The 14,132-nt window shown below is 51.0% G+C and overlaps 1 protein-coding gene across 1 annotated transcript in view; it reads right to left on the bottom strand.

Moving 5' to 3' along the window:
* VANGL1 (VANGL planar cell polarity protein 1) overlaps positions 1-13,840 on the bottom strand; it is a 50,783-nt gene extending 36,943 nt beyond the window's left edge. The window contains exons 1-2 of the mRNA XM_034654155.1: positions 13,798-13,840; positions 4,555-4,757 (exon numbers count right to left, since the gene is read on the bottom strand). Of these exons, the coding sequence (XP_034510046.1) occupies positions 4,555-4,625 (71 nt within the window). The 5' untranslated portion in view covers positions 4,626-4,757; positions 13,798-13,840. The remainder of the gene's footprint in view (positions 1-4,554; positions 4,758-13,797) is intronic.
* Between the last annotated feature and the right edge of the window lie 292 nt (positions 13,841-14,132).

The following is a 14,132-nucleotide window of genomic DNA, read 5'->3' as shown; positions in this document are numbered from 1 at the left end:
ATCTGGTAAACCGGATAGGAGCCTATTATCTGATAACCCTGGGAAGGTTTCCTGATCCACCAGAGCCAGAAACCCAAGACCACTGCTTCTTGCACCTGAGTGTGCAGAGACACCACCCGGGGTGGGGATTTAAGTGCAGTCACTGGCCCCACCCCAAGGGAATTCTGGAAGGGAGACAAGAGGAATCTGCATTTTCACCGGCACCCCAGGTGATCAGGATGCAGGTGGTCCAAGAAACTTTCCCCATGGTTCTTCCACCCAAATGCTCCTGGGGAGAGGGCTGTGGGAGTGAGTGCTGGGAAGTCTGGCTGTTTGTGAAATGCCTATATACAGCAGGAGCTCAATAATGGGCGCAGTGAGGTGAGCGTAATGCTCAGCTGTACAACGAGGTATAGAGTGGCTTCTGTATTAAAACAGCATTCAGTGCATGAGGCTGGGGAGAGGCTCAGGCCAGCACGCATCAGGTCTCAGCCTCGGTGTGCAACAGCCTTGTGCCGGTCCCTGTTGTCCAAGGAGCAAAACCTGTCACGCAGCTTTTATAAAAATCACCGGTCGTGAATTACTGCTCCGGGAAGGCGCCTGAGCCAGTACTAAATAGAGAAGCCCAACAAAAACACTGCCGTTCAGTGTTGTCCAGGGTGCAGAGCTCGGGCCACCGGATGGCTGCTTCACCGCACAAGGAGCCCACATGTTCATCTTGATAGCTCCCCACGCTGGGACTCCAGGCAAGTGCCAAGTGTATTCTGGGCAAGGGCTTCCCAGGGGTGAAGACAATCAGTTCATGGGGTCTGAGAGTGGAAACAAGAGAGGTGGGGGGGCGGGGAGGATATGGCTATCAAACTACAAAAGGGCTCCCCATGCACACTGGGGAGTGTTTCCAGCTCTGCCCGAGTGGTAGGGATCCCCAGCGTGCCTTTGCCAGGCAGGCGTGCCAGCCACAGGAATCGCTGTATCTTTACCTCGGAGTCTGTCTCCATGACCCTCTGCCCGTAAGGGTACAGATCAGTGTATCTGTGCTTGTGTGTGTGCAGGCGAGAGGGTGGGAAGAGCAAGAAACAGCATGCAGGAGGCCCGGGCAGGTGTCCATACCTGCGTGTGTGTGTGTGTGTGTGTGTGTGTAAACCCATCTATTTAGGCGATTCCAGAGCTAGGCCATTAGGGGCTGCCGTAAAACCCCTCATTCCAGCCAGAACCCCCATCGATTCCTGTTCCCTTCCCACTACAGTCGGCATTTCCTGGGATGACTATTTAGCTGTTTCTGTTGTTGGTCTATTTCCATTTGGGGAAAGCCGGCCCCACCAGCCACTCCTCCCTTTCCTTCTCCACCACCACCCACTACCTGTCCTTGCCCTGCTGGCGGGGCTGCCTGGCTGCTTCCTCTGGCTCATATCAGACTCCGGTGGGAGGGCTGGGCACAGTGCAAACGGACTCTGAGGCCGCCTGTAAACAGAAGTGCCAATTCCCTCCGCACTCTGGCCACTCTCTTGTTCATTTCAGACATTGGGCATTTCAGCATATTAGTCACGTGAGTTCTCCACCCCCTCCCCACCCGGCCTCATCCCCCTACCAGTTACTCCCCATCTAGCACAGCCCAGCGGGAGCCTGGGCTTCCAAAGGACCAAGAAGTCAGGCCTGAAACCTGCCAAGGGTACCTGCTAGCCTTGTAACGTCAGGCAAACAACACTGCCTCTCCACACCTCCCATTCCATCACCTGAATGGGGGTACCACCTCCCGCGGTTCTAGGACTGCCATGAGGAATGGGGGACAGGGTGAGGGTCCTCACAGGCACCCGCCAAATGTTCCTTTGCATCGCTGGCTGCTGCTGTGTGTGACCCAGGGAGCTGCTACGTCGGGCTCAAAGGTAAGGCAAGGTCAGCTGAAGTCTACACCATTTTCCCAGCAAGCTGACTAACTGGACACCCTCTGGAGAGAGCAGACATCACAAAACCAGACCGCTGACCTCTTTGTTGGAAAAGAGTCAGTTGTCATCTGTTTGGAACCCAGCCAGTCCCCCAAAGATGATCACGGTGTCACTGGGCATATCGAGTTTGCTGCACTTCATTATTCCTCTCTGGGTGAGAGGCCTACTACAATTACCAAAAGCAAGGTTCCTCCCCTTTTCTACTTTCCCATTCAAATTCCTGACAAATCCCTGAGCAGAACAGCCCTCATGGGAACCCTCCTGGGGGATGCCATACCCTTGACTGGGTCTAGGGCCTGCTTACACACCGGTGAGGGGTATTCTTACCACTTAATCTTCTTTATGCCCCAGCATACACCATCTACAGACTACAAGCTTTGCCCCGTAGTTAGCTACTAGGCCTTACAGGGCCCTCAGGGAATTCACCGCACGAGGGTGTTGTTTTTCCCTCAAGAACCCACGGAATCTCTAATGGCCATCCCTTCCACCCAGAGCTTTTCTGAAAAGGCATTCAGTAATACTCCTTGATTACTTTATTAAAAGGCTCAGCTTGTACTGCCATTTGCCAAGTACTTTCCACATGGGTCCAAGAAGGCACTAAGAGTTCCTCATGCCGTTTTAATTGGAAGTTATTGTCTCTTACAGTCACCACAACAGCACTGCTGAATCAATTTGTGGGGAACCCAAGAGACCTGAGAAAAGAGCGGAGCATAGCCCGGGGCCCTGACGTAGGACAGCTGGGACCCACGTGTAGGCAGAGGAGACCAGAGATGGTTCCTCCTCAGAATCCTGGAATGTGTCGTCCCCGATTCATCCCCAAGCACCCCCAGCGGCACCCCAAATTCCTACTTCTGTCACTGCCGTGTGGAAAACAGAAGCTTGGCACACTGACAAGGGAATGGCTTTCTCCAGCTGGATGTTTCCAAATGGCTGTTTCTGGTGTTTTAGAACGAATCTGATATGTGCACCCACTGGTTGAAATTTGTGATGAATCTTTGATCACCAAAGGCCTCCTGACTTTCCGGAGACCTGGGCTCTGCCTGTCACCTGAGGCCTCCCTCAGCAGGCTTCTGTTCAGCATGCTGCCAGAAAGGCTAACCCAGGCTCCAGGAAGAGCTCGTTCACATCCTTCCCCCACATTTTTATGATTTTAAGACCAACACATGAAAATTTAGAAAATAATGGAGGTTAAAAAAAAAAAAAACTAACCCACCCATAATCTTAATAATCCCTATATCCAGAGACAGGACACACATGGCCAATAACGTTACCATTCATCTTCTCATAAGAAGATAGAACTATTATAACGTACAAAGTTTTGGCTCTTGTTTTTTATATCATGGCATCATAAACGTGATTTCTCAGGTCATTAAACAATCTGTGAAAATTGTTCTTTTATGTTCTTTTATTCCATTCAGATTTTTAATTATAAGACACACCCTTGTAGAAGACTGAATGGGTACGGAAAGATAAAGCAAAAACAAAATTCCCATCAGTCAGCATCTCCTGTCCAGCCCCTTTCCTGTGGGTGACCGCTGCGGGCAGCTCGGAGAGTATCCCTCCAGACCTCTGGCTGCCTGTGTGCACCCAGACGGGCTCACAGACAAATACGTCAATTAGATGGACATGTCTTATTGCTGCATTACAAAACAAAGCCCCACTCTGCATTCAGCTGCTTGTGTGAGGAACTGCTTGGTCAGGGAAACACCCACTACAAGCACCGTTCCCAGCCCTCCCGGGGCTGCCGCCGCAGCTGGGCCTTTGGGCTGTGGCCAGTTGGGACCTTTTAAATGTGGTGTTGAAATGCCAGGGCCGTTAACAGCATTAATACAGTCACTGGTTAGTGACCTCCTACCGTGTGCCGTGTGAAATGCTTCATACGCACAATTTTATTGAGTCTCAATAGTCCCACGAGACAGCTGTACCCATTTCACAGATGAGAAGTCTAAGCGGCGGCACTAGAACTTCACCAACTGGCTTCTTCACCTCTCCCTCCATTCATTCCCTCATTCCTTTACTCACCAAACATTCCGTAGGTCTGTAATGCAGGCTCTACGATACCAGTGCAGACCTGCGCATTTTGCACAGAGGAGGGGAGTCTGGCCCCATCACCCCGGATGGCGGGTTTTCATTACCAGGCTTGTTCACTGGGAAAACTCATCAGAGAGAAATATGGCACTGGGCCAATCCCACCACCTAGTGTATAAACCTCACGGCAAATGCCTAACGGGCAATGAGTCAGCAACTTTAGGTAGAAAGCAACAAATCAACACTTTTTTTAAAAACTTTCATTTACATTCTTGGTAAAGCTTTGGAAGAACAGTCATCCATGAGAAGTATTTAGAAATGAAAAACATTTCCACTGCAGGGAGAAACTTTAATTTAAAGTCAGTTGTGAGAAATTAAGGTCATCAACTGTAATGGCAGCTATAAAATGTAAATTGGTGGTATAGTTACTCCCAGGGCATGTTAAATGCTCTTAAAGCCCGGCTTCTCTTGCGCTGGTGGACCGAACCTCCAGCATCCACAGTCCCGCAACCCAACTTCGCCATTTGAAAAGCGCGTCTAGAAAGTTCGACCAACCTGCGAGTCTCCCCCAAAAGACATGTGGAACAATCAAGAGCTTACATACCCTTGTCTGTGAGATTTTTTCGAATGACTTGAATAGTAAGAATATCCAGAATACGTGGATTCGGTATCCATAGCAATGGGGAGCTTGCTCTTGAGGAAGGAGCAGCAGTGTTTCTCCTTAGAGGGAGAGAATTTCACCTACTAGACTCAGAAAACCGCAAAGGGTCTGGAGATCCAGGAGTCACTTGTCGATGGGAACAAATTCTAGGAAAAGCAGGGAGAAAAAAAGATCAACTTTCAAAGGCAACCTAAAGATTCTAGAAGATAAATGACAGCAGCCACCTCCCCTCTGGGGTCTCTGCTACAGAACAAGTAAGGAGTTGGAAGGAGCATCTGAACGCTAAATGCTTCCCCAGGTGTCCAGCAGGGAGACAGGTAGGTGCTGGGCAGGCTAAGGCCGGCATACCAGACGTGGGCGAGACCTGGCCCCTGGCCATTTCCCGGACACAGTCTCCCTGCATGGGCTTAGGCTGGAGGAAGTGGCTTCCCATCCCACAGCCCAGACAGTGCCCAGCCCCCACCGCCAGTTTGCTGGTTCCAAGAACAATACCCAGGGAAGCAGCTTTTAAGGGATTTTGCTCATAGTTTCCGTAAGACAATTAAAAAAAAAAAGTTCTCTATGTCTTTAAACCAGAAATCCAAGCTCCCAAGAATTTATCTTAGGGAACTAATTTTTTTTTTTTTTTAAAAAAGAACAACTATTACTGCATTGTTTACAACAGGAGAAAGCAAGAAATAATCTAAATGCCCTGAAAGCAGGGGAATAGGTAAGGAAAACACGATCCCTCCGCCCATAGAAATACCATATAGCTGTTTTAAAAAATCAGGAAGAATGGAAAGTTTTACAACATAACGGTAAATTTAAAAAGCAGACTACAGCATTGTAGGTACACGCTGAACGTCCCTTACACTTACAATCATATGAAAGGCTTATGTAAACACAGCGATTAAGAGGGAACATCAGAAAATGAAAGAAAGCAGGTGATATATTCTTTGCAAGCTCCTGGGTCTTTCCCCTCATATTTTCATTAGATATTGCTTTGCAATAAAAATAAATTGGAAACATTTCCAAGTACATTCCTGAGCCCCACGTGTTAAGACCTTTACTTCTAAAGGCCAGAGACACACAAGTTTGTCTCTCCTGGCATCCTGCACCCCAGTGCTGGTCTCCGCCCATCAGGGCTCCTCCTTCCAGTGTCTGCCCCCCCACCTGGGAGCTGAAACTGCAAACAGAGCCAGTGACATAAGTGTGAAGGGAGAACAAAGGAGCTGCAAATGCCACAGCCCTACCCCTACTGGGAGGGTGCCAAGGCTCGCTGACCAGCCCCCCCTCCCCAGCAACCTGCAGGCCTGGAGCCAATCTCCTGGTCACCTCCATGCACCAACACAGCTCCCAGCCTCAAACAGCGCTTCAGAGGCGGTTGCCCTTAGAGTCATTCCCTCTGAAGGTGAGGTGCAGTCACTTCCAGGCGCTGTGACCACGGGGCTAGCCTCCCTTGTCCTGGGTGTTGTGACTCATGGTTTCATTCCTCCTCTGCCATCAAGAGCCCCAGGCAAGCAGTGGGTTCTAGCCAGAGCTCTTCGCTGTCTGATACAACCCGGGAGAAGCCGCTTGCCTTCTTCGGCCTCTCACTCCTCATCTGTCAAACTGGGATAAATCACAGGGCTGATCTGAGAAGGGAAACACATACAGGATCTGGAGCTGGGTTCCAATTCCCGGCTTTCCCCACGTATTGGTTATGTATCCTTGGTCAAATTACTGGAGCTCTGTAAAGTGTGAGTATCAGGGCTGCTGGGAGAGACAAGGGGGCTCCGGCTGCGAGCGGGCCCAGCAAGGGCGGCGGGGGCAGCGGGTAAGTGAGAGTTGCGGCTATCAGTATTCCCCGTTCAGGCTCTGAAAGCTGATGTTCCGCCTCCTCTTTCTCAGCAAGAGAAAAGCTTGGACAGGAGCAGGGCAGAGCCGGTGCCCTGCTGGCCCTGCCACCTGCAGCCCATCTCCACACGGCACCTGTGCATCTCAGCCCCCGGGGTGGCTAACGAGCTGTGCACCCGAGCAAGGCAGTTTCCCACCCGTAAAATGCAAATGAGGCCCCTAGTCTGTGGGCTGGCTGTGAAAACAAACATAGTGGCATTTTTTCAGAATGCGAGTTTTGCTCCTGGACCACCTCCACTTTCCTAGAAGGCTTCAAGAGCCACTCATCCTCTTTGCTCCCCGACTCTGCCTCCCACAGTGTTCAACCAGCAATCTCAGAGAGCTGCCAGCACCCCCGATTCTCACCTCCTTTCTGCTCTGGGCTTTGCTGCTTGTTCATCTGCTTTGTACCTGGCTGACACCTACATCAGAAGGTGAGCCAAGATCCCCAGGCCTGCCCAGCATGAGCCTCTTTCCCTGAAGGCGTTTGGCCGGCTCTCCCATCATCCCCCTTCCGGCCCCCACTTCCAGCTAATTCTGGCTAAATGCTGCTGGCGTGTTGCAGAGGCAGATGACCCAGGCCCTGCAGACCTGGGCTGGTGCTACTCATACTTCCTGGTCTCCACATCACTGAGCCACTGTTGCCCCGCCCCCCATAAAATGAGGCCATTTAACATGAGCTCTTCCTAGGTCGGTGAGAGCAATAAACCAGGCTCCCTACATAAGGCACATGGCAACCCAGGCTCCACTCCCCTTCCCCCTCTGCAAGAGGACATCATTCCAAGTCCTCATTAAAATCTCTGGCCATTCATTAAGACAACTCCAGGCACGTCCCTCAAAGGAAATCATGGGCTCCCAAGTGCCTTCTGGGGAAAGGCTTTACCTAACTCTACCAGCACCATGTCCGGGTTCTCCCACAAGTCCCAGCTGTACTCCCCAAAGCGGTGGTCTGTATATGCTGCCACTGCCTCCCTCTCAACTGTCACCCCAATCCTCCTCCCTCAACATTCCACTGAAACAGCTCTAAGTGGGCCAGCTCCAAAGCTCACATCCTCAATCTCCTTTCTCCAGACCTTCTGATCCCATTTCTGCATTCATCTCTCTCTGTATTTAGCAAGCAGCCACGGGAGAGCACACCAAGTAACGCTGGGACACAGCAATGACAAGGGAACACACACAGCCCCTTGCCTGTCTTCCCAGAGCTTTCTGAGGCGGGCTATCCTCTGACGGAGGGTACTCATGCTACTACTTCTCCAATACTCCCTCCCTCTCCCCCATCAAGTTAACCCTTCAGGCTCAAAACTCGTCCATTGTTTCTTCTCCATCCATGGATTTACTCTAGCATAAGCTACTTGGAGACGGAGCTACGGTTTCCCTACCACAGGATGCTCTGGACGGAATAGGTACTCGACAAACACTGAGTACCTATAAATCCCCAGTGCGCATATCCCACTCAGCTGCCCCTGGATGCCCTTGGGATTATCATTATCCCCACGAGTGCTTTCTGGAGTCCTGGCCTATTCTTTCCAATGTCCTCTGCCAGGGGGATATAGTCCTCCCATCAATCCCGCCCACCCAGCCCCGTGCCATTTCTGATACCCTCTCTCTCCCATGATTCCCATACATCCCACTGCCGCTGAGTACCGTCTGTCCCCAGGGGCCTCCCCTCACTCTCCTGGTGCTCAGCCACCCACCTCCCCCAGGCTCCATGGACAGGGGGCTAACCTATTACAACGCCTGCAGGTTTCCCCATGGAATCGGTCTACCGTCTACGCTGAGCTCAGGCTCCTTCTCCTAAGTCATGCTGTTTCTCTCACAGCTATCAACTCCTGTCTCAGATCTGAGTAAGGATTAAGCATGACCAACAGGAGGCAAACTGACAAAATCCTAAGCGGACTCATTTTAAGGGCCAATGAAAGAGCTTGGACAGAGTTCACAGAAACAACCATCGTGAAGCTTATCACTGCAATGATAGGTTTACTAGATAGTTCGCTTGTGTGCACAAGAAATTAGCAGAACTCAAATAAGGTCAAAGGGACGCCTTATCAGGAAGATAATAAAGTAATGAAAAGGATCAGGTTCCCCGGGGTAATAAACGAATAGGTTGCCGCACTGGCCTGCACAGGACCATCACATGAAGGTGTAAATATGGGTCCTGGAATCTGGAACTGTCCCTCTCTCATCCTGACCCCGGAGGTGACCCACACCAAGCAGCCAGGGTGACTGTCCCATGACACAATGTGGATGTTACTTCTCTGCTTCAAACCCTTCCGTGGTGTACCACTACAGTTGGAATAAAACACAAAATGCTCCATTTGGTCTGCAGGGCCCCGTACTCTTCTTCTCGGACTCCAGGCCCTTCGAGGCACCAGGCTCTTCGCAGCCTTAGAACCGTGTATAACTACTATATCCTCCACGTGCCCCGTTTTGTCCAGCTCCTACTCATCGCTCTCAACTAAAGCCTGCTTCTTTCAAGAGGCCTTTCCAGATCCTTCAGTCTGTGGGAGGCCCCTTCACAGCACGCCGGACTTTTCCTGTATATCACAACTTCCCATCGCACATGGGCATCATTACTTCACGCCTGCCTCCCAGAGAGAGGGTAAGCTCGCAGAGGGCGGGGCCCACGTTCCTTACGGCCTGTCCGGCTTCTAGAACGGAACAGGCACTCAGTAGACGTGAGATAAGGAAGGGTTTCTGCGGCAGAGCCCAGGCCTCGGAGGCCACAGGAGCCACTGTGGAGGGAACCTTAGAGGCTGCCCATCTTCCATTCTCAGTTGGCCAGGAGAGGACAGCAACGCTGAGATTAGGTTAGCAGTGACGTCAGAACCACCAGCTTTCTGCTCCCACGACAGTCTCGCTCAGCGGCCAAGTTTCTATTCCAGACACGCTAAGGAGAAGTCAGCAACAGTCTCGGCTCGAGGCCCGAGGCCCGAGAGCACCGTGAGCAGCCGCCGCCCCCTGCCTTTCTGCCATTCACCCCTGCAGCTCCCCCTGTAAGAGCAGCTATAGGCACTGCTTGGGGGACAGCGGGGGGCAAAGGCCAGGACGGGGCTGGAGCTGGTGCATTCACATCTCCGAAGGCCAAGGAGGGCAGTGCTGAGACGGCTGCACTGTCTCCTGCCTGGCAGCATCTCCTGGGATCCCCGGGCAGAAAGGTCACAGGGAACCCCCTTTGCCAGTGAAGATCGGTGGCCTCAAAGAGACTCTTTCCCTAAAGTTAAGTTCACCCACATAAAATATACCTGACTACTACTTAAAAGAAAAACACAGTGTTCCGAAAATCATCTGAGGGAAATAACATGTTACGGTAATGACAGTGGTAAACAGTAAGTTAACCTCGACGAAAAGGAAATTATAAAAACATCAACGGCTCTGCCTATGGCTATTAAGTAATTAAGGGAACTCTGGTTTGGAGGGTAGAAAGTTATCTCACGAGGGGTACAGAGACACAGGCTGCATTTAAAGAGCCGTTCTGCTGCTCCTGCAGTGGGGGTAAAGAAGTTTCTGGTATAGTCATGTTTATGTAGACTGTGCATGTTACTTTTTTTTTTTTTAAGATTTTATGTATTTATTTGACAGATAGAGGGAGAGCACAAGCAAGGGGAGCAGCAGAGCAAGAGGGAGAAGCAGGCTCCCTGCTGAGCAAGGAGCCCCGTGGAGGGCTCAATCCCAAGACCCTGAGATCATGACCTGAGCCGAAGGCAGACACTTAACCGACTGAGCCACCCAGGCCCCCTGCATGTTCATCATGCGTATAATGCGAAAGGGTTTACTCTGTTATTTTTTCCCATTAATTATTATTTTTATGTGTTGCAGGGGACATTTTTCTCAAGGTACCCCTTTTCAGTTATATGGCAGTCAAGGGGAAGATGTAAACGGAAATGATTTTGTTCACGGTCAGCTCTTCTTCGACAGAGGAGAAGCAACGAGCACAAGTTCTGGAGTTAACACTGTCACCGCTCAAATCCTGGCTCTGGTATGTATCAGCTGTATGACCTCAGATCGAGTTACTTAACCTTGTTTCCCTAAGCCTAACAACAGAATTATATTTTACTTATCGGCTCATGGTGGGTATCAAATGAGAGAATTCACAGTCATTTAGAATAGTGCCTCGCCCACAGAAAGCACAACTGTTAGGTGTTCTTATTTATCAGTAAAGTAAAAGTCCTTCAGTTAGGAAGAATATCTTGGTATGGCACAGGACCTCCGTATCCCTTGCATTACATTTCACGTACATTGTCTGGTCAGTGCGACTCTACCCTGAATGAATACCATGAATTGTAACTCATCTAGTGATTTCCATTCTGTTCCTTGGGCCTCCTTTTACTAGTCCCAGGTTGGAAGTGAGTATCAGACAGATCAGAAAAAACTGTGTTTTACTGCATTTATTAGGAGGACCTTGGAGTTGTAAGGGAGGGTGGGAAGAAGTCGGCAAGCTTTGCAAAACGTTTTGCTGAACGCGTGGTCTATAAACCATAAGACATCATCCAGGTCACTGATGTGGGGATCAGAGGGCTTGTGGCATCTGTGACAAACCCAGTGATACTTACATTACAATCGACCTCTTATAAATGAACGATCCTGGACCACTATACACAAGCAAAGAAAATATCAACCTCATCTGACCTGTTTTGCCAATGATTTCAACTTCCCTTCCTAGAATAACTGCTCTTGGCTCCAGTCCCTAATTACCTCTGAAACACCCCAGCAGCTGGGTATAGATTTCCGAAGAGCTGTGAATGGTTAATGTGTCCAGGGTTCTGTGATGTAGATCTACTTTCAAGTGACCCTCTTATCCCCTGCTAGATTTTTAAGCTTCAAAAAATAGATTTTACGAGTATACCTCCTCTGTAAATCCCATGGTGCCAAGTCCAATGATCACTGTCCAATAAATGGGGTTCAGAAAGACGCTGATGGGGAGAGCAGCACAAACCTTTTCATTAGGCTTCAGGTGAGACCAAAGCCACTAGCAAAAACATGGTCCAGGCCCAAGTCCAGCTTCTAGAAAATGGCACAGCATGATGCCCATATCACATGCTCATACACAGCTAGTCCCCTAACCGCAGCTAGTTCACCCTAAGAGAGAGAGCCTGGCACTAATAATACAACAGACTAGAGTTCATCATGGGCTTACTATGTGTTGTGGGCTGTTTAAATCATTTGTACGTAGTATCTCAATCATCAGAACAAGCCGTATAAGGGACAAGTATTCATGTCAAGTTACAGTGAAGGAAAGCAAGGTCACAGTAAGTGAAGGAGCCAGGGCTTAAACTATGGAAAACGTGTTAACAATATAGCAATTACCAGAACTGTTTATTTACACATCGGAGGGGAGGCAACAATCACAAATTGTCCCAAACCACACATATCCCACAAAGAATTTTGCAATTCTAACTCCTGCTCACACGTTCCGTGGCCCAAGCATTGTGGGGAGTCCGGGAGAAAAGAACCTGAAACAGTTGTAGCTCCTTAAGCAGTTCTCAGCCCAAAAGGTAGACACTGCCTATTAAAATACACGGTGATAAGCACGCATGTGATGCAGGTCTGGGGTAACAAACAGGGTGCATGTTTGTGTGTGTTAGGGGGATGGAGGGGAGACCTCCTTTCTTACTCAACACCTGTTTATTCTTCAACCCACTGGGGTGACATGGAATTGGTGCTTGTATGGAAACTTTCCTTTATGGTTCTGTCCTGTTGCTCAAACACCTAAGACCATAAAAATTAATGCCTGGCAAGCTGTCCTTAGAAATATGCCATTCTCAAAATTCTTCTCCCATTTTACTTACAAATTTAGTTGCAACCAAGTCACACTGCCAAGGCTGTAACAGTGAAAACTTCACACTACATGTTTCACTAATTACCTTGAGAGACACCAATGTCTGGGAATGCTAAATGTCCATGGGTAGGTGAAGAGTGCTGTTTCTCTGAACTGCAGAATACAACAGTTTCCTCCCAGAAATCAAAGCCCCAGCTATATCACACTGATTTAATTCAACTCTAAAAACTCTAATTAGTGGTTACATAAAATGACTAATTACTTCTCCCTGGTTTTAGACAGTTTCTGCCATGTCACTTAAAAAGCCTAGGAGGTGTGTAATCAAACAACCCACCCCCAGGAAGAAGAATGCTAATTAGCCTTGTTGATTGGTGACACAAGCTGTAATATTTTCCAGCAACTCTGTAAAATTTATAAACATATCAGGGAAAATGCCAGATTCTTTACAGCTTGCTAGCTTTTGGCATAAAGGTCTAAAAATACATGCATTTCCAACCACAATCCGGTCTATGGGTTTCACAAAATGCACGCACCAGCCACACAATCATCACAGTAAAGCGCTCTGACATCTCTTAACGAGGAGCTAAACGGGCTCACAACACCTTCTCGGCTGGGCCATTATACCTGGTTTGAAGATGGGAAAACTGAGCAAGAGATTTCTCAGCTCCCAGGCTCACCAGCTCATCTCCGGGCCACCAGGCCACGGCTCCGCCCCACGCCTGCCTCCACCGGCGACGCGTTTAAATTTTTATAAAGCTTCACACTTCTCTGGGCGCGTTGCTTGGGGCAGTTCAAAGACTGCAGGAGGAAATGAGGTCCTGCCCGTGGCGAAGGCTGCCCCGGCGCGGTGAGATTTCCTCCAACCGGGACACCTCGGGCAGAGACTTGCCGGACGCCTTCTGCTCCACCCCGGCGTTTTTGAAAGTAAACTCCTACCTGCCTGTTGCGCTCTCCCGGGCGCAACCGGACTCGCCCCCCAGGCCTCCGGGGCCGGCTCAATTTTGTAACCGAGGTGCGAACACAGGCCGGCTCTGTGCTGGTTTCTGGCCCAGGGCCGGCGGCTCCGGGCACTGGCGGTTACCGGGTCGAGCCCCCGCGGTAGGGTGGGAACCGAGGTGCGCGCCCGATTCCCAGCGAGCGTAGGGCGACCCGGCCCCCGCCCGCAGGGCCGGTACGGCCACCCGGGTGCCCCAGGAACGTCGGCCACTCCCCGCCGGCCGGCGGGAACGCGCACCCCGGGGCGCACCCCAAAGTGCGGCCAGGGCAGAAGGTGGCGTCCGAGGAGTGGGGAGCGAGTGCCGGGGTAGTGGGGCGTAGCAGAGAACGCGGGGCAGGGGCCGGGGCAAGAAGGGAGCACCTCGCGGGCTTGGGAAAGGAGTGGGATCCCGGGAGGCACGATCGGGGTGCGATGCGTAGGCGGGGAGCAGGATCCCGGCCGGAGGCGAGCAGGGAGGGGACCCGGGGTCCCAGTCCGGGGTGGGGGCGCGGGGGCTCCGCGGCGGGGGCGTCTCTGCGCCGGAGGTTGCACCCCGCGACCGGCCTCTCGCGGGACTCACCTCTGCGCCGGCCGTGCGGGCTCCGCGGCCCCGCCCCTGTCTCTCCACACCGGCGGCACGCTCACAGTCACACACGCGCGTGCACACTCATGCACACACAAACCCCAGGGACTAACCTCACACACACACACTCATTCACACATAGTTAACACATGGCCCGGGATTGACCCCGCCCTGCACCCCAACATACTTGAACCCTCAAATGTACACACGCGCGCGCGGACACACACATGCACACACACACATTCACAATCATGCACAAAATCCAAGACTGTTTGCCCTCACCCGAGACCCTCATACGAATGCAGTCCGGGGACTAACCCTCCCCCCGCCAC

The sequence above is a fragment of the Ailuropoda melanoleuca genome, chromosome 2 (genome assembly GCF_002007445.2).
Source record: "Ailuropoda melanoleuca isolate Jingjing chromosome 2, ASM200744v2, whole genome shotgun sequence".
Classification (NCBI taxonomy): domain Eukaryota; kingdom Metazoa; phylum Chordata; class Mammalia; order Carnivora; family Ursidae; genus Ailuropoda; species Ailuropoda melanoleuca.
Note: the sequence above shows the minus strand (reverse complement) of the source record. Positions and strands in the feature narration are given on the sequence as shown.